At 54.3% G+C, this 20,462-nt stretch overlaps 1 protein-coding gene across 1 annotated transcript; it reads right to left on the minus strand.

Moving 5' to 3' along the window:
- Nucleotides 1-1,229: 1,229 nt before the first annotated feature.
- LOC119921585 (platelet-derived growth factor receptor alpha-like) lies at nucleotides 1,230-20,151 on the minus strand. Its single transcript, XM_038741710.1, has 16 exons — nucleotides 20,109-20,151; nucleotides 18,655-18,725; nucleotides 18,383-18,444; nucleotides 17,929-18,233; nucleotides 16,399-16,662; nucleotides 15,497-15,627; nucleotides 12,992-13,163; nucleotides 12,730-12,919; nucleotides 8,287-8,402; nucleotides 7,069-7,173; nucleotides 4,581-4,691; nucleotides 4,308-4,455; nucleotides 3,629-3,780; nucleotides 2,446-2,573; nucleotides 2,173-2,282; nucleotides 1,230-1,302 (listed from the first exon to the last, which is right to left on the minus strand). The coding sequence occupies exons 1-16, from the start codon at nucleotides 20,149-20,151 to the stop codon at nucleotides 1,230-1,232; spliced, it is 2,181 nt and encodes a 726-aa protein (XP_038597638.1).
- Nucleotides 20,152-20,462: the final 311 nt, after the last annotated feature.

Below are 20,462 nucleotides of genomic sequence, written 5' to 3' on the forward strand. Positions count from 1 at the left end.
ATGTTTTGGCAGTATTCTAGTTGCCTATCTAGAACTAAATATACACACACCGATGTATAACATCACCATTATTGTCTACCCCACACCGATGTATAACATCACCATTATCGACTAGCCCTCTGGGCAAAGCCGGGGCGGTCTTCCCAAGCAGACACGCCACGTTCCTAAGGAAATGTGGGGTGGGGACAGGAGGAAAGCCATCTCCCAGCGGGAGGGGGCTTTGATTGTCGTGATGGAGAGAGGAGGGCAGGGGCGACCCAAGGGCACAACGAGAATCGCGTGGACACAGAGGTCTCCTCCGAGGAACCTGCCCCAACTAAGCCTGGACCTGGGGGCGGAGAGTGGGGTGTGCCCGGAATGAGGCAGGAAGCCAGAATGAGGTAGGAATTGTTTGGGCTGCAGTAGGGGAGACGCCCTGCGCTCGGTTTCACAGGTGGGACCATCGGGCTGGGCCGGGTCCTGAGTGAACCTTAGTGGCCTCCGCACCCTTGGTTCCTCCCGTACAAGGTCCAGGGTGGGGACATAGTAGCAGCAGCGTCGGGGGGCCTGTTTCTGGCCCTTCTGGAGCATGCCTGCCCAGAAGGAATGCAAAAGTGGAAGCTGAGCTGGCTCTTCCTGGAGGCTCCCGCTGCCCATTCGGGGCTGAACCCAGGAACCCCTTGGAGGGAAAGCTGACCTCCCCACCTCCTGCCCTATGGACCCACGAGAAATCATGTGGCTTCCTCAGGGCAGTGGGGAATGGACAGAAACCAAGGGTTGGCTGGTGCCTGGGCTTCAGAGGTCAAGTGTGACTCTGTCGGGCCTGATCCAGGGCCAAGCTGGAGATTCTTTCTCCGCTCTGGCCCCTGGTCACTTTCCCAAGGTCTAGGCTGGCCTGGGGGCCTGGAGCGGGAGGTGGGCACAGAGGTGTCGGGGCTGCATGGGCTTGGGGTGAAACCCGGGCCAGTTTAGGCGGGGAGGGGTGTCTGATGCTGCCAAGGAACCTACCGCCTCCGTTGTTATGGCTCTAGAGGAACGGAGTCACTGCTTGGACTTTTGGCAGCATCAGCTGGGCCGGTTCGGGGCACCTCCAAATACGATGCTCCCCATCGACTACAGAGGGCAGGAGAAACCCTGCCCCATTCAGATCGGGGGACCTACCCCACAGGGGGCACAGAAAAGGGGGTGCCTGCAAGGTGCAGCCCCCTCAGGCCTCCCCGCTTTAGGCTCCTGGCCAGAGGACTTTCTCCTCAGATTTCGCTAGAAGCTGCGACGATGAGCTCTGCTCTCTGCTCCATTCTCGTCTCAGCTGTGGCCACGACCCTATGGGACCCAACCCCTCAGAAAGACTTCCGGTTCGATGCTTCGAATGGTAAAAACCCGGCCCCTCCTGAGTCCCCGTGTGGGATTGTGCTTTGGCTCGAGGACAACGTGTCACAAGCTCCACACATAGAACTATTGAAGACAGTAGTAGTAGTAGTATTATACACAGTTAGTACACCGACTAACTCAACTAGGCTCAACGCTAGCAGAAATCCATTCGTGGGGGGGGCTCCTGTCCATCCTGTGAATATCCCATTGGCCTTCTGCATCCCGTGAATGTTAACAAAGGAGGATGCTATTGCCCTGGTGCCTGGGATTGTCACAAGTGGTTTTGGATCTTGAGCTGAGCCCGGGTCTCCAGGAGGAGAGGATTTGCTTGAATCCACCTCAGTGCTTAGTACAGTGCCTGGTACATAGTAAGTGCCTAACCGATATTATTATTATTATTATTATTATTATTATTATTATTATTATTATTATTATTATTATATGAGCTGGAGAAGATATGAGATACTCAAGTTCGACTCGGTCCCTGTCCCACACAGGGCTCCCAATCTAAGTAGGAGGGAGAACTGAATTTCTAGTTTACACATTAAGTGACTTACCCAAGGTCACAAAGGAGGCATGTAGCAGAGCTGGGGTTAGAACCTAGGTCCTCTCACTACCAGGCCCCTGCTCTTTCTATTAGGCCACATTGCTTCTCACTACGGCACATGTGTTTGGAGTAGATACAAAATAATCGGGTCGGACACAGCCCCTCTCTCACACGGAGCTCACATACCAAGAACTAGGCCCACTCTTCTCTTAACATGAGTCTGTCCTGACAGAACACACCATCACCATCATGAATGGTATCTACTGGGGGCTTACCATGGACCCGGGACTCTTCCCTCTGCCCAGCTCACCAGGGTGGGGGTAGAAGTATTGAAATGCTGCAAGGAGACGTCTGAGTACATGGTGGGCGAAGGGCCTACATGAGTCTGGAGTCAAGAGGAGGAATCTAGACTTTGGTGGGGGAGAGGCTCATTCCCACTCCAGAAGTGCCCATTTCCACCAGAAACATGGGACCTGGACAGGGACCCCCGAGCCTCCACCCCCGTCCCCTAAGTGCACACCCCACTGCACCCTCCCAGAGACACGCACGTTTCTCAAAGCCAAGAACTCCATCCCGCGGGACACCTGGTAGGAAAAGCTCAGCAGTTCCAGCACGCCAAAGCCTTCCGAACCGTCATCTGACAGGAGGTCCAGGACTTCAGGTTTTGCCAGTGGTCCTGGGTGAGGAGAGGGCAGAGAGAGGATGTCAGGAATCCGGATGCGTTCCCCCCATGACAGAGCATTGCCAACCTGGAGGGCCAGGCGGGCCCCCCCACGAGAAGCCCCCGGAAAGGGTCTCCTGCCCCAATTCCGGGCACCGGGCCCCACCATGACCGGAGAATCCTCCTGTCGTCGAGACCGCCCTCCCCAGCCCCAGGAGAAAAAGGCCACTACTGGCCCACAGTCTCCAGCTCTCTACTCCTTGCCTCATTCTGACCCCATCTCCTGCCACTTCCTTCCTCCTCCTCCTGCCCTAGAGGAGAGATCATCATTATTATTACTATTATAATGGTATTTGTTAAGTGCATACTATGTTCCAGGCACTGCACTAAGCACTGCACTAAGCACTGCGGTGGACACAAGCAGATCAGGTTGGACACAGTCCCCATCACAGTGTCAATCACACAAGCAGATCGGGTTGGACACAGTCCCCATCACAGTGTCAATCCCCATTTTACAGATGAGGTAACTGAGGCACAGAGAGGTGACTTGACCAAGATCACGCTGCAGACAAGTGGAGGAATTGAGATTAGAACCCATGACCTTCTGGCTCCCAGGCCCGTGCTCTACCCACTGGGCCACGCTGCTCCTCCTGCTAATAATTATGGTGCTTGTTAAGTGCTTACTATGTGCCAAGCGCTGTTCTAAGCACCGAGGTAGATACGAGGTAATCGGGTTGGAACACAGTCGCTAGCTCACGTCCTAATCGCCGTTTTACGGATGAGGGAATTGAGGCCCAGAGAAGTGACTTTGCTCAAGGTCAGGCAGCAGGAAAGTGGCAGAGACGGGATTAGAACCCAGATCCTCTAACTCCCATGCCCATACAGAGGACTTGGCTTCCAAGGTGGCAGAGCAAATGATCCAGGGCCACGTGCCGCAGCCCCCAAATGGCCTGGCATTTTCGGCATTTTCCGTCCAGGCAGCCCCCACCGGTAATGCCCTCGGCCCTTCACCTGGACGTGCTGCCCCCTGCCCACCTCTCCACCCGACAGTCGCAGGGACCGTCACTCACCCGATACGGACTTCTTGTCGGGGCACAGGCATTTATGCAAGTCCACATACTCGGACGATTCTTTCCTCTCCAACTTGGACACGTTCTGCGTGCCGACCTCCTGCGTCACGTCCGCGTCGTCCCGTTTTTTTTCAGATGTGAGACAGGTGTAACTGCATTGGCCGAAGAGAAGTGTTAGGAGGGGGGCCCCGTACCCTCTGAGGGAAACATTCGTCTAGGAAACAGGTCTTAATGGAGGGGGCAGGGGGCTGGCCCTGATGGCCTCTCATTGGTCGGGGATTCTACAGAGCGGGGCCACTTCCGGCCCCTCCTTCCCACTTTGGCAAAGAGACTTCCCGCCACTGATTCCTGATTCCTCCCCAGCCCCGGGAAAGCCCCCATTTACAGAAACAGAGGCCCAGGGACCACCAGATCTTGAGAAGCACCTGCCAGCCCACCTGACTCTCCCCGTCTCCACCTCCGACGCTCCTCCAGTGACCCAGCACAGACCATCCAACCCCCGACTCTCCCCTCCCAATTCCTGACCCTCCCCCAGTGACCCATCTTGGACAATCCAACACCCCTGGTGCTCCTGTCTCTATTCCCGGCCTTGAGAGTGGGCGTTCAGGAGGGCAATCAGTACACGGCCCCACCCCCTCTGGTTTCAGGGCGACACCCAGCATGCCCCGCCCTAGCCCACTTAATGGTGCTCTTGTCGTCGGGGCTCAAGGTGTCCAGCTCTTCCTCCGTCTTCTCCGACTTGACAGCCAGGAACCTATTGCGGTTCTTGCGCAGGTAGTCGCCCAGATCGCCGTAGAGGCAGTACTCCATGATGATGTAGATGGGTCCTGAGGCCGGGTCGATGGCAAGTGAGTGGGGTGGCAGGGGTGCACCCACAGAGCCCCAGCCCTTCACTCCAGTCGTCCCTCGGCCCCGGACGTGCCGGGGCATGTCCCTGGCCACCCACACCCACCTGATTGGGTGCAGGCTCCCAGGAGGTTGGCAACGTTCAGATGGGGGCCCAGATGCATCATGATGTCCAGCTCCACCAAGAGGGCCTGCCTCTCGCTGTATCGAGACGCGGCTGTCGGGGTCAGGAAAAACACGTCGGTCAGTCTGGGCAGTCCGGCCCCCAGGAGCTCGAGCGCCCGCTGCACTGCTGCAGACCCCCAGGGGTCCTCCACCGCCCAACTTCCCAGCCCTCAGGATGTTGCAAAACAAATTTCCCCGATATCTCCCGTCTCCTGTAGACTTCAAGTGCCTTGTGGGCAGGGATCGTATCCACCAACTCTGTTATACTGTACTTAGCACAGTGCTGTGCACACAGTTGCTACTCGGTAATTCCAAGCACTGCCCCACTCCTTCACAGCACACAGAGGCCTCTCCGTCCACTCGACTCTATGACCCGAGACCAGCCACTTAATGGTGGCCACTTAATGAGCCCAGAGCACTGGCTGAAGGTCACCAGTCTTAGAGCAGGGTGATGGGTGAAAGGCGAGCCCCCACAGCCACAAAGAGGGGAGACCGTGGTGACAGAGATGCACGAGACCCCCAAGATGTGGGAGGAGAGAACCTTTCTCCAACAGTTTTCCGCACCTTCCCCACCCCGGACCACCGATAAACGGCAACGGGATAGTAGTTTCACCCTTCCCGGCCTCGGGGAGGGGCTGACAAGGGGCGAAGGGAGAACAGGAAGGGGAAGGTGGGGGCCTGGATAATCCACATGGTGGAGAAACAGTCCCTAACAGTTTACGATGGTCACCGTGAGTGGCACGTAAGCAGTCCCTGAGAGTTGCCTATCGTTCCCCTTATTACGACGGTCACCGTGAGTGGCGCAGAGCAGTTGCGTTGGGGCTGGGGGCCTGGCTAGGACTGCACTCCCTTTTAGGGGCTGAGGGCATTGCAGAAAAAATGTAAGACGGTTGCCCTGCTCTCAAGGAGCTTCCCCTGGTGGTGGGGGCTGTTCTACATGAGCTCTCCCTATAATAATAATTTTTGTTAGGAGCTTACTATTTGCAAAGCACTGCTCTAAGCGCTGGGGAGGTTACAAGATAAACAGGTTAATAATAATAATAATAATAATAATGGTATTTATTAAGCACTTACTATGTGCAAAGCACTGTTCTAAGCGCTAGGGAGGTTACAAGGTGATTAGGTTGTCCCACAGGGGGCTCACAGTCTTCACCCCCATTTTACAGATGAGGGAACTGAGGCCCAGGGAAGTGAAGTGATTTGCCCAAAGTCACACAGCTGACAAGTGGCAGAGGCAGGATTTGAACCCATAACCTCTGACTCCAAAGCACGGGTTATTTCCACTGAGCCACACTGCTGGTTGTCCTGGGGGCGGGGGGCTCAGCTTTAATCCCCATTTTACAGATGAGGTCACTGAGGCACAGAGAAGTTAAGTGACTTGCCCAAAGTCAGAAAGCTGACAGTTGGCAGAGCTGGGATAATAATAATGATGGTATTTGTTAAACGCTTACTATGTGCAAAGCACTGTTCTAAGCGCTGGGGTAGATACAACGTAATCAGGTTGTCCCACGAGGGGCTCACAGTCTTCATCCCCATTTTACAGATGAGGGAACTGAGGCCCAGAAAAGTGAAGTGACTGGCCCAAAGTCACACAGCTGACAAGTGGCAGAGCCGGGATTTGAACCCACTGTCTCTGACTCCAAAGCCCGGGCTCTTTCCACTGAGCCACGCTGCTTCTCCAAGACAGACAGACCTGGGCCCTAGGGAGGAGGAAGAGCCGGAAGGTGGGATGAGGAATGTGTGCAGCAGGGGCGTGGTTAGTCAGGGGAGGCTTTCTGGAGGAGGGGGGCTGAGGAGAAGGGCTCTGATGGGAGTGGGGAGGCTATTTCAGCTGGGGAGAATGAGGGGCGGGGGCACGTAATGGCACGGGAGAGGGGACGGTGGTTGAGGAGGAGAGGCCAGCCAGCTACAGGGCAGCTGGCCAGTGGAAAGCTGAGGGGCCAGAAGGGGAAAAAACTCAGTCCAGGAGAGTGGGCGTGGGTGTGTCATATGAGGAGGGGACAGGGGCTTGTTGGATGACCTTGAACAAGTCACTGAACCTCTCTGGGCCTCAACCTCCCCATCTGTAAAATGAGGATGAGATTCCTGCTCCCCCTAACTGTTCGGGGGGCACAGGGACTGTGTCCAAACTGATAATCCTAAATTTACTCCAGCGCTCAGCATAGCCCTCGGCATGTAGTATGCCCTTTATCAATACCATTACGAGAGAGATTGGGGCGGAGAGGCGAGGAGCTGGGGAAACCAGCAGCACCCACCCACCCTGTTGCACCCCAGAAGAGCGAGTCAATCCCAGGGGATTCACCGCGGCAGGGTTAGGGGTTGGAGAGAGAAGGGTGGCGACTCCTGGGGGGTCTCAGAGGGAGGGCCCACCCGGTCCCCCCCCGCCATGCACCATGGAAGCCCCAAAGGGCATCGGGAGAGTCACTCACATCCTAATATTTTCACAGCCACCTTCATCTTGGGCTGGGACTTGCTCAGTCCGTTTGCAGTGCCTTCAACCACCTGTCCAAATGCTCCAGACCCAAGGAGTCGACCTGTGGGCGACAGGGCTGGTCAGGGCAGGAGCGAGCCAGCCCCGCCTCCCTCCCACTGCTTCCTGCCTGCCTGCCTTCCTGGGGCCCCTCCGGGAGGGCTGTGACTTGGCTGGCGGGCTCGTGTTGCAGTGTGCGGAGGTGAGTGTGCGTGTGCCTATGGGGGTATGGATTTGTGCATGTGTCGGGATGTGCATGGGCAGGAGTGGTGCACAGGAATAGAGATCCCCACTCTCCCTCTCTCGTAGACTATGAGGAGCAGGGTCTGTTTCCGATCTGAGGGTCTTGAGTCTACGCAGCACTTAGCACAGGGTTCTCCATTAACACAGCTTCTCCATGCCCACTCTGATTCTCAGACACTTCAGCATCCACATGGATGTCCCTGGTCACTTCTCTGCCGCCCACCTTCTATCTCTCCTTGATGCAGCCAATCTCCTGCTCCACCCCACCTCGCCCACTCACCAACTTGGTCACACCCTCGACCTCGTCATCTCCTACCGCTGCAATATCTCCACCCTCACCGACTCTGAAATCCCTCTCTCTGCTCATACCCGTCTCACCTGACTCCTCTCTACAAATATCTCCAAGTGCTGTGGGGAGGGGAAGGAGGTAGGGCGATGGGGAGGAGAGGAGAAGAGGAGATAGGAGGCTCAGTCTGGGAGGGCCTCCTGGAGGAGGTGAGCTCTCAGTAGGGCTTTGAATGGACGAAGAGGGCTAGTTTGGCGGATGCGTGGAGGGAGGGCATTCCAGGCCAGGGGAAGGACGTGGGCCGGGGGTCAACGGCAGGACAGGCGAGAACGAGGCACAGTGAGGAGGTTAGCGGCGGCAGAGGAGCTGAGGTTGCGAGCTGGGCTGGAGAAGGAGAGAAGGGAGGTGAGGTAGGAGGAGGTGAGGTGATGGAGAGCCTTGAAGCCGAGAGTGAGGAGTTTTTGCTTGATTCGTAGGTTGACAGGCAATCACTGGAGATTTTTGAGGAGGGGAGTGACATGCCCAGAGCATTTATATATATACGGCCGGTGTTCGGGGAATCTTGCTGATTCACCGATTGGCTGACTGGATGGGGAGCAGCTGCCCTGCATTCACCCCCGGACCGGAAGCGTTGCCCCTAAATCTTACCGTGAACCCGCAGCTCAAAAGTGTAGCTCGCAATATCATCCTCATTTTGCACCACAATTGTGTAGTGCCCTCTGTCGTCCTCCTTTGCACGGATCAGCTTCAGCCTGCTCTGATACCTGGTGACATCGAAGAGGACCGACGTGAATACCCTCATTAGGCACCACAGAAAGCCCACACGTAGAAGGTTTCTCGCTAAATCATTCTGCAAAAGGGGCAAGTCTTCATCTCTGCTATTTCACTTCAACAGCAGGAAAGCAGTATGGCCTAGTAGAAAGAGCACTGGCCTGGGGGTCTCCCCCAGGGTGCCAGGACCGTGGGAGGAACTGCACGCTGGTTGCCCCACAGGATGCCCAGTGCAGACCGTGCCCACGCCTGTCCCAGGGCGGGCAGGGGAGGGGAAAACAGGGGAGGCGACAGACCCCGAGGGCACCTCCTTCGTCTGGCACAGCCCAGGTGGAGCCAGTGGTCCAGGTGGCTCCGTCCCGCAGCCAACAGACATTGCAAATGGAAGGGACCTTCCCTGTTCTGACTATAAGCTTGTTGTGGGCAGGGAATATCTCTGTTTACTGTTAATAATAATACTAATAATAATGACGGTATTTGTTCATCCATTCATTCATTCAATTGTATTTATTGAGCGCTTACTGTGTGCAGAGCACTGTACTAAGCGCTTGGGAAGTACAAGTTGGCAACATACAGAGACGGTCCCTACTCAACAGCGGGATTACTATTCATTCATTCATTCACTCATTCACTCGTATTTACTGAGCGCTTACTGTGTGCAGAGTACTGTACTAAGCGCTTGGGAAGTACAAGTTGGCAACATATAGAGACGGTCCCTACCCAACAGCAGGCTTACGATGTGCGAAGCACTATTTTAAGTGCTGGGGGGATACAAGGTGATCAGGTTGTCCCACATGGGGCTCACAGTTTTAATCCCCATTTTACAGATGAGGTAACTGAGGCACAGAGAAGTTTTGACTTGCCCAAAGTCATACAGCTGACAAGTGGCAGAGCCGGCATTAGAACCCACGACCTCTGACTCCCAAGCCCGGGCTCTTTCCACTGCGCCACGATTGTACTCTCCAAAGCGCTTAGTACAGCGCTCCGCACACAGTAAGCGATCTAGACTGAGCCCCCTCCTTCCTCTTCCCCTCCTCCTCCTCCCCATCCCCCACTCCTTACCTCCTTCCCCTCCCCACAGCACCAGTATATATGTATATGTGTTTGTACGTATTTATTACTCTATTTATTTATTTATTTTATTTGTACATTTTTTTTATTTTGTTACTATGTTTTGTTTTGTTCTCTGTCTCCCCCTTTTCGACTGTGAGCCCACTGTTGGGTACATGTTGACAACTTGTACTTCCCAAGCGCTTAGTACAGTGCTCTGCACACAGTAAGTGCTCAATAGATACGATTGAATGAATGAATGATAAGTAAAATTAAATGAGTGAATGAAATACCCCACACCATGGCCAGAGCAATCCAGACGGCTCTTGTGCGTTTTTTTTTATAATGGCATTTATTAAGCGCTTACTATGTGCAAAGCACTGTGCTAAGTGCTGGACACTGTTCTAAAAGCATTTCTGTCTGGTCAAGCAGTCTTGAGGGGGACCCAGGAGACTGGGATCCCCATGTGGCCAGCCTCCAGAGGAGGCAGTCGGCCAACGGCCAAGCTAGGGAGTTAGTGGGGTGTCACGGGGCTGCGGGGAGCCAGGTCTCCGCAACAATTCATTCATTCATTCAATCGTATTTATTGGGCGCTTGCTGTGTGCAGAGCACTGTACTAAGCGCTTGGAAAGTACAATTCGGCAACAGATAGCTACAACCCATACCCAACAACGGGCTCACAGTCTAGAAGGAGAAGATAGACGATGAAACAAAACAAGAAGACAGGCATCAACCTCCAGCCGTGGAATCCCAGGGGCCCTGGGCCTGGCCGCTGCTGCCTCTCCTGGGGCCAAGAGCCCCGACACTTCACCTGAACCCGGGCCGGGCTGGAGCCCGATGTTCAACATACGGGGCCAGAACCTCCTGAGATCCCCGCCTGGGTCACTGTGGTCACTCTGGAGCAGGCGTCCCCTCCCTCAACGAGGAAGTTATGGGCCACTAGACCAGGAGCCCCTTTAGAGCAGGGATCACGTCTAACTCTGTTCCACTCTCCCCAGCATTCATTCAATTGTATTTATTGAGCGCTTACTGTGTGCAGAGAACTGTACCAAGCGCTTGGGAGGTACAAGTTGGCAACAACTTAGTTGCACTTAGTGCAGCGCTCCTCACACCACAGCCTGGAAGCTCTCTGAGAGGAGGGACTGTGTCTCCTAACTCTGTTGTTCTTCCTCAAGTGCTTAGTGCAGTACTTTGCACACAGTAGGGCAGGGGTTGTCTTCTAATCCTATGGGACCCTCCCAAATATGCAGCATAGTGCTCTGCATGCCATCGGTGCCCGGTACGGCATTCTGCACCCAACGTCCTCAGTACAGTGCTCTGCACACAATATGCACCCAATACAGCTGCAAGAAGCAGCGTGGTCTAATAATAATAATAACAATAATAATAATAATAATAATAATAATAATAATAATGGTATTTGTTAAACTCTTACACTGGTCTAAGCGCTGGGGAGATACAAGATGATCAGGCTGTCCCACGTGGGGCTCACAGTCTTAATCCCTGTTGGGTAGGGACCGTCTCTATATGTTGCCAACTCGTACTTCCCAAGCGCTTAGTACAGTGCTCTGCACACAGTAAGCTCTCAATAAATACGATTGAATGAACGCATGAATCCCTATTTTACAGATGAGGGAACTGAGGCACAGAGAAGGTAAGCAACTTCCCCGAAGTCACACAGCTGACAATTGGCGGAGCCGGGATTTGAACCCATGACCTCTGACTACAAAGCCAGGGCTGTTTCCAGAAACTCCTCACCCTAGGAAGAAACTCCTCACCCTGGTCTTCTAGGCTGTCCATCACTTCGCCCCCTCCTACCTCACCTTCCGTCTCTCCTTCTACAGCCCACCCCGCATCCTCCACTCCTCTGCCGCTAATCTCCTCACCGTGCCTCGTTCTCGCCTGTCCCGCCATCGACCCCCGGCCCACGTCATCCCCCGGACCTGGAATCCCCTCCCTCTGCCCACCCGCCAAGCTAGCTGTCTTCCTCCCTTCAAGGCCCTACTGAGAGCTCACCTCCTCCAGGAGGCCTTCCCAGACTGAGCCCCTTCCTTCTTCTCCCCCTCGTCCCCCTCTCCATCCCCCCCATCTTACCTCCTTCCCTTCCCCACAGCACCTGTATATATGTATATATGTTTGTACATATTTATTACTCTATTTATTTATTTATTTTATTTGTACATATCTATTCTATTTATTTTATTTTGTTAGTATGTTTGGTTTTGTTCTCTGTCTCCCCCTTTTAGACTGTGAGCCCACTGTTGGGTAGGGACTGTCTCTATATGTTGCCAACTTGTACTTCCCAAGCGGTTAGTACAGTGCTCTGCACACAGTAAGCGCTCAATAAATACGATTGATTGATTGATTTCCACTGAGCCACGCTGCTTCTCTAGTGGACGGAACACGGGCTCGGAAGTCAAAAAAACCTAGATTCTAATCCTGGCTCCACCAGTTGTCTGCTGGATAACCTTGGGCAAGTCACTTCACTTCTCTAGGCCTCAGTTACCTCATCTGTAAAATGGGGATTAAAACTGTGAGCCCCCCGTGGGACAACCTGATCACCTTGTAACCTCCCCAGCGCTTAGAGCAGTGCTTTGCACATATTAGGCGCCTAATAAACGCCATCACTATTATTATTATTATTATGTGGGACAGGGACTGTGTCCAACCTGATTAGCTTGTGTCTACCCCAGTGCTTAGCACAGTGCCTGGCATATAGAAAGTGCTTCACAAATACTGAGCTGCGTGGCTCAGTGGAAAGAGCTCGGGTTTTGGAGTCAGCGGTCATGGGTTCAAATCCCGGCTCCGCCAATTGTCAGCTGTGTGACTTTGGGCAAGTCACTTCACTTCTCTGTGCCTCAGTTACCTCATCTGTAAAATGGGCATTAAGACTGTGAGCCCCCCGTGGGACAACCTGAGCACCTTGTAATCTCCCAAGTGCTTAGAACAATGCTTTAGACATAGTAAGCACTTAACAAGTACATTCATCATCATCATCATCACCACCTTGTAACCTCCCCAGTGCTTAGAACAGTGCTCTGTACATAGTCAGCGCTTAATAAACACTATTAAAAAGAAAATACTATAAATAAGGGACGGCACTCTACATGTAATATGTGTTCAGCATAGAGTAGAGTCCAACACAGCACTTCGTATATGTAGGAACCCTATACAGCACTCTGCCCTCAGGCGTCCAGCAGGGGCCACGGATTCGTGAAAGGGGTGTGGGACAGCACTGGGGGAGACCCAGCGGGGGAAAGCCTCCGTCACCTGTACTCATCGGTCTTCTGCAGGCCAGTGGAGATCCCAGTCGTGTTCTTGGTGAGCGACTCATTGTTCTTCAGCCAGGACACCCTGGACGGGGGGTAAGCCTCCAGGTCCACGTCAAAATGCCAGACCGAGTGCAGGTTCACGGCCTCCACCGGGTCGGAGACAGGCTGGAGCCAGACGAAGCCTTTCTCTGGGACAGGAGGGGGGTTCGATGAGCAGGGTGGAGGCCGGTTGGCCACAAGCCCCGCCCCGGGGAATGTACCTAGGACGGCGATGGTGACCACCTTAGTCTGCTGCACCTCCCTGGTGACGTGGCTGACGGCACACTCGTAACTGCCGCGATCCTTGGCCGTGGCATTGGGGACCGTGAGGGTGAACACCAGCTTGACGGATGGGACCGTAATCTTGTCCATCGTGACGACGCCCTTGTCCCTCTGTGACGGAGAGAGGGGGCGGGGTTCAAGCCACCCGGCTGGGAGAGGGGACACCCGGGGGGAGGACAGAGGGTCCGTTGGGCTTTCCTGGGTCGGATGCACCGTCCTTTCTCCCTGCCCTTTGGCCTAGAACTGGGACCGGGGGGGTGGACCGACAGATGCCGAATAGGTGAAAATGGGGCGGAAGAAGGGGATGAAGAGTAAGAAGCAGGAGGGAAGACACCGGGGCAGGGGAGAGGGAGGAAGAGGGTGGGAAGATGAAAGAGGAGAGTGGGGGCAGAGAATCAGGAGGAGGAGATGGGGGGAGAGACTAGGCAAGGAGGCGTGCGCTTGGGCAGTGGAGGGAGGGGAGGGGAGGGAAAGAACTCTCTCCTGCCCACGAGGGCCGGCGAGGTCGCCTCCCGCAGACCCACAGGGGAGAAAAGGCCGTAACCTGGACAGTGACCGTCAGCTTGGCTCCCCGACTCAGGTTTCGGGCTCCTCGCAAGCCGCGGGTGGCTTCGCCTCTCCCACCTCTGATCCCTCCTCACGGCCCCGCCTTGGTCTGAAGCTCTCTCCCTCCTAACAGCCGCCCGACTGCCTGCAGACCTTCAAAACCTCCTAAAATCCCTCCTGTTCCTCCTCCTCCTCCTGCTGCTCCTCTTCCTCCTCCTCCTCACGAGACATCTCCCCAGGTCCCAACCTCACAACAACATCCACCATAGTACCGGAGCACTTTTTGTTCCTCTCGTCACGCATTCCCTGTGGCTCAATCACTTAGTAATTCACTTCTTCACTTCACTCTGCTTCTCTCTGCCCATCTCCTCCAATGACACTAGAAGTAGTAGTACGGGTATTAAGCAGCGTGGCTCAGTGGAAAGAGCCCGGGCTTTGGAGTCAGAGGTCACGGGTTCAAAATCCCGGCTCTGCCGCTTGTCAGCTGTGGGGCTTTGGGCAAGTCACTTCACTTCTCTGGGCCTCAGTTACCTCATCTGCAAAATGGGGATTAAGATTGTGAGCCCCACACGGGACGACCTGATCACCTTGTATCCTCCCCAGCGCTTGGAACAGTGGTTTGCACATAGTATGCGCTTAACAAATATCGAGTTCATTATTATTATTATTATTAAGCAGTTAGTGTATGAACTAGGCACTGAGAAAGAGTGCACAGATGGGGATTAGACCCAGTTCCTAGCCCTGAAAGGGCTCGAAATCTATGAGGACAGTGACCACGCGTTTTTCCTCCGTCTTACTTTCCCCAGTGCTCTGTATAATGTCTAGCACCTAGGATGGTGTTTTACACCCACAAGGAACTGAGTAGATTCCCAAGGCAGTACTCCTCCCCCAGTAGGCGCTTAATCGATTGATGGAGGGGGTGTCTCCGCCATTTGGTCTCCTGGTCCATCGGGCCTGAGGTCGTGCCTCCGGTGCTCTGCACACAGTAAGTGCTCAATACCTCCTTCCTCCTACCTCACCTCCCTTCTCTCCTTCCACAGCCCAGCCCGCACCCTCCACTCCTCTGCCGCTAATCTCCTCACCGTGCCTTGTTCTCGCACGTCCCGCCGTCGATCCCCGGCCCACGTCCTCCCCCTGGCCTGGAATGCCCTCCCTACACACATCCGCCAAGCTAGCTCTCTTCTTCCCTTTAAAGTCCTACTGAGAGCTCACCTCCTCCAGGAGGCCTTCCCAGACTGAGCCCCCTTTTTCCTCTCCTCCTCCCCATCCCCCCGCCCTATCTCCTTCCCCTCCCCACAGCACCTATATATACGTTTGAACAGACACATTGCTCTATTTTCCTTGTCCATATTTACTATTGTATTCACTTTGTTAATGATGCTCATTTAGCTTTAATTCTATTTGTTCTGACGATTTGACACCTGTCCACTTGTTTTGTTTTGTCGTATGTCTCCCCCTTCTAGACTGTGAGCCCGTTGTTGGGTAGGGACCGTTTCTACGTGTTGCCAACTTGTACTTCCCAAGCGCTTAGTACAGTGCTCTGCACACAGTAAGCGCTCAATAAACACGATTGAATGAATGAACAAATACGACTGAATGAATGAGACTCCTTCTGCGTCACCCTAACTCACTCCCTTTATTCATCCCCAGTCCTAGTTCCACAACGTACGTCCAGACCTGTAATTTATTTATTTCTACTAACGTCTACCTCCCCCTCTAGACTGCAAGCTCGTTGTGGCCAGGTATTGTGTCTCATATTATTGTATTGCACTCTCCCAAGCGCTTAGTACAGTGCTCTGCACATAGTAAGCGTTCAATAAGTACGCTCGACTGACTCCTGCTCGAAGCCCCATCCCCACCACACCCTCACCAATAGGCGCGCCGGAAGCGGGACGTACCGCCTCCCCCGGGTATTTCCACTGGAAATCGACCGGCTCGATGTCCAGGACGGAACAGGTGACCACGATGGTTTCACCTTTCTTGTATACCGTCTTCGGGGCCTCCATCTCCAAGACGATCTCCTGGGAGACTGCAGGCGAGCCAGGGAGGCCAGAAACGGGCAGGGGAATCACCAACCCAGTCTCTGCACGGTACCCAGCCCGGGGCCCCGTGGGGGCCAGACCCAGCCAACTGGCCAGCAAGAACTCCGAACCAAGGTGTCCCCAAATAACTGTGGGATTTGTTAAGCACTTCCTAAGTGCTTAAGCGCTGGGGTAGATACAAGCTAATCGGGTTGGACACAGATCCCATTCCACATAGGACTCACAGTCTTAATCCCCACTTTTACAGTTGAGGGAACTGAGGCACAAAGTAGTGAAGTGACTTGCCTAGGGTCATACAGCAGACAAGTGACAGAGCCAAGATTAGAATCCAGGTCCTCCTGAGTCCCAGGCCCGGGCTCTATCCACTAAGCCACGCTGTTTCTGGCGCAGACCCACGCCACCTGAGACTCATGATTTCTGACGGATGGGGAGAGGCAAGGTTATTGGCCCCATTTTACAGATGAGGAAAATGAGGCTCGGAGAGACTTAAGTGACTTACATTCAAGGTCACCCGGCAGTCCAGGACAGAGCCGGGACTAGAAGTCAGGAGTCCTGGCCACCCAGGTGCCCTGCCTCCCCGAAATCCTCCCACGAGCAGGTGGTCCCAGGGAACTGTCCTCCCCTCGGAGAAAGAAGCGGTGGCCTTCCGGGAGGACGCTCTCGGCCCTCCGGAAAAGGGACCGAATTCGCCGGGCCTCAGGTGCTCAGGGAACCTCCCGCCAGGGACGGCACGGACTGACCGGGGGCAACAGGGATACCTCGCAAGGTGTGGACGCTAAACTCGGGGGTCTGGAACTTCCTGCCATGGATGGTCGTCTCACATGTGTAGGACCCCGTGGCGAAGTGACCCAGGAAGCTTCCGCGTCGGTCGTAGATGGCAGAGACCTCCTTGCCATTGCTGGCGTGCAGGGTCACCTGCGCCTGCGGGTCGGTGGGGCGACAGGGGATCACGGTGGAATTGCCTTCCTCCACGACGATGAAGTGGTCGACCATGACGGAGGGCACAAAGGTGACGTCAGGGTCTGAGGGGGGAACGGTGACGACGAAGGTATGTGTTAAGCGCTTACTGTGTGTCTGGCACTGTTCTAAGAGCTGGGGTCGATCCGGGCAAATCAGATTGGACGCAGTCCCTGTCCCACATGGAACCCCCAGTCCTGATCCCCTTTTTACAGATGAGGTAACTGAGGCAGAGAAGTGTCTTGCCCAAGATCACAAGGCAGACAGGTGGCAGAGCCGGAATGAGAACCCAGGTCCTTCTGAGTCCCAGGCCCGTGCTCTAGGCGTTAGGTCACGCTGTTTGAACTGAGGGGTTGGTTTGGCGGGGATGTCCGGGGGTGGAGGAGGGACGGAGGGCATGCAGAGGATGAAACTGTCATCACCACCAAGGGGTGGGGTGTTGGACTGGACACCAGAACATTGGACTGAGCGCCTGCTGTGGGGAGAGGGCTAGCCTGGACAATTGCTGAGGGCAGAGTGCTGGACTGGATGCCTCGCCGTGTGCGAAGCACTGAACTGAACGCCTGTTGTAAGAAGAGTGCTGAGCTGGGCACCTGCTGTGGATAGAGTGCTGGGCTGCGCGTTTGCAGTGGGCAGAGCGCTGGACTGAATGCTTGCTTTGGGCAGAGAACTGGGCTGGGCGCCTGCTGTGAGCTACATTCAGGAGGACAACCAGCATAGGGTTCCTCCGTGGACTCAGATCCCCTGGAGTTCCCCATCTCCACTCTGGATAATAACAATAATAATAATTATGAAACTTGATAAGCGCTTCCTATGTACCAAGCACTGCTCTAAGCGCTGGTTAGGCACAAGTTAATCAGGTTGGACACAGTCCCCGTCCCATATGGGGCTCATACTCTTCATCCTCATTTTACGGATGAGGGAACTGAGGCCTGGAGAAGTGAAGTAACTCGCCCAAGGTCACACAGCAGACATTAGTACAGTGCTCTGCACACGGTAATCGCTCAATAAGTACGATAGAGCCCACTGTTGGGTAGGGACCGTCTCTATATGTTGCCAACTTGTACTTCCCAAGCGCTTAGTACAGTGCTCTGCACACAGTAAGCGCTCAATAAATACGATTGATTGAATGTGGCAGAGCCAGAATTGGAACACAAGTCCTTCTGACTACCCTTCACTGTCAGAACAGCTCCCCGCCATTTCTGTAAGGGGGCCGGTCCAACCCCCAACCACGGATCTCCCCTTCCAGCGCCCCCGGATGGAAGCCAAGGTCGCTTCTCCCCCGCCCGCCCCCCCGGGCCCACCTGCCCACGGGGGCCTCCCACACCCACCAGGCACGTAGACGTAGATATTCCGGCCTACGATCCCGGTCCCCTGGGCCTGCGTGTCGTTGTAGTAACAGGTGTAGAGGCCTGTGTGCACGGCCAAGGCATTGGCCACCTCCAGCACGGACAGGAAGTTGCTGCAGTTGTTCTTCTCACTGCGGATGGACAGGCCGGAGCTCTCGTCATCCAGCGTGGGGAACCGCCAGCTGATCTCGCTGTCCCACAGGGAGACCTGTTCAGGGGCAACACCAGCTCCTCCTTGTTTGGCGTCATGGCGGGAACCGGGGATTGGAAGGCTCCGCGTCGCAGCCCTGGTGGGGGGAAAGACAGTTGGAGCCGGTCCAGTCAGACTGGACCCTCCGCAGGGGGCGTCTCATCCTTCAACTTGGGGGTTCCCTCTTTGGGGGATCCCCCAGACCTCCCCGAACAACGGCTATTGCGCTCAAGACCTCCCACTCACCCGGTTCTACAACTCACAGCCTTTGATTTCCGGAATCTGGGTTGGGGCACCCCACGTTGGCCCTGGGGAGCCAAGGACCCCTGGGTTCAGCCCAGGGAGCTGTGACCAGTAGCTGGGCCTGGGTAATCCGACCCTGGGACCCCCTCCAGGAGCAAGCTCAGCCTCAGAGAGCCCACCCTCACCCTATCCCTCACCCCCAGAGCCGGGACCCTCTCTTGACAGAAGGAAGCCACGGAAATTCCTTTGGGTCACTAAGGATAGCCGACACTCACTCCTTCTAGGAACCAGTGGCCGGAGGCAAACTCAGGAGTTGGTTTGACCCTGTTGGGGGGGTCTGCCACGCCTGGCAGAAGGAATGAGGGGGAGAGGAATCTCCCATTCCCCTGAGGCAGCTGAGACAGAATCCTGTCCTCTCCCTTGACCCACACTCAGTGGAGTGTCAATGGGGAGTGTAGATACAGGGTAACCTGGTTGGATACATTTGTGTGTAGCTGAAAAAATCCCAGCCACTACCCTCTCTCTCTCTCCCCGCCACTCTCCCCAACTCTTCTGGACTGTGGCTCTTCTAGCCTGTGAGCCCGCTGTACTAAGCGCTTAGTACAGTGCTCTGCACACAGTAAGCGCTCAATAAATACGATTGATTGATTGATTGTTGGGAAGGGATTTGTCTCTGTTGTCGAATTGCACTTTCCATGTGCTTAGTACAGTACTCTGCACACAGTAAGCGCTCAATAAAAATGACTGAATGAATGAACTCACTCTCTAATAATGATTAGAGAAGCAGCGTGGCTCAGTGGAAATAGCAGGGGCTTTGGTGTCAGAGGTCATGAGTTCAAATTACGGCTCAGCCAACTGTCAAACGTGTGACTTTGGGCAAGTCACTTAACTTTTTTTGCCTCGGTTACCTCATCTGTAAAATGGAGATTAAGACTGTGAGCACCCCCCCCCCCCCACCCGTAAGACAACCTGATCACCTTGAAACCTCCCCAGCGCTTAGAACAGTGCTTGGCACATAGTAAGAGCTTAACAAAAGCCATCGTTAGTATTATTATTATTATTATTATTATTATTATTATTATTATTATTACTATGGTGCTTGTTAAGCACTTACTATGTGCCGAGCATTGTTCTAAGTGATGGGATAATTAAACGAGTTTATTAGATTGGACACAGTCCCTGTCCCACAGGCAGCTCACAATCATCCCCAATTTACAGATAAGGTAACTGAGGCCCAGACAAGCGAAGTGACTTGCCCAAGGTCACACCGCAGATGTGTGGTGGGGCCGGGATTTGAACCCACGTCCTCAAACTCCCAGGTCCATGCTTCTCTCTTTCTCAAACTAATCTCTCTTTCTCATGCTCATCTCTCTCATTCATTCAATCGTATTTATTGAGCACTTACTGTGTGCAGAGCACTGTACTAAGCGCTTGGCAAGTACAAGTCCGCACCATATAGAGATGGTCCCTACCCAACAACCGGCTCACAGTCTAGAAGGGGGAGACAGGCAACAAAACAAAACATGCGGACGGGTGTCAAGTCATCAGAATAAATAGAAGTAAAGCTAGATGCACATCGTGAACAAAATAAATAGAACGGTAAATATGTACAAGTAAAATAAATAGAGTAATAAATCTGTATAAACATATATATAGGCGCAGTGGGGAGGGAAGGAGGTAGGGCGGGGCCGCGGACGTGCCCCTCGCCCGGCTGGCCCTCTGCTCCCACTCTGGTCTCCGCTGCCCGGACCCGCGGAGTCGGAGGGGGGCATCCTGCCGGGGCCCGACTCTGAGGTCCGAGGAGCTAGCAGATCCACATTACACCAAGACAATTCCTTTCCACGCCCTTCAAATGATAATAATAATAATGACATTTATTCAGCGCTTACTATGTGCAAAGCACTGTTCTAAGCGCTGGGGAGGTTACAAGGTGATCAGGTTGTCCCACGGGGGGCTCACAGTCTTCATCCCCATTTTAATAATAATAATTATGGCCTTTATTAAGCGCTTACTAAGTGCAAAGCACTGTTCTAAGCGCTGGGAAGGTTACAAGGTGATCAGGTTGGCCCATGGGGGGCTCACA

The sequence above is a fragment of the Tachyglossus aculeatus genome (genome assembly GCF_015852505.1).
Source record: "Tachyglossus aculeatus isolate mTacAcu1 chromosome 12 unlocalized genomic scaffold, mTacAcu1.pri SUPER_6_unloc_3, whole genome shotgun sequence".
Taxonomy (NCBI): Eukaryota; Metazoa; Chordata; class Mammalia; order Monotremata; family Tachyglossidae; genus Tachyglossus; species Tachyglossus aculeatus.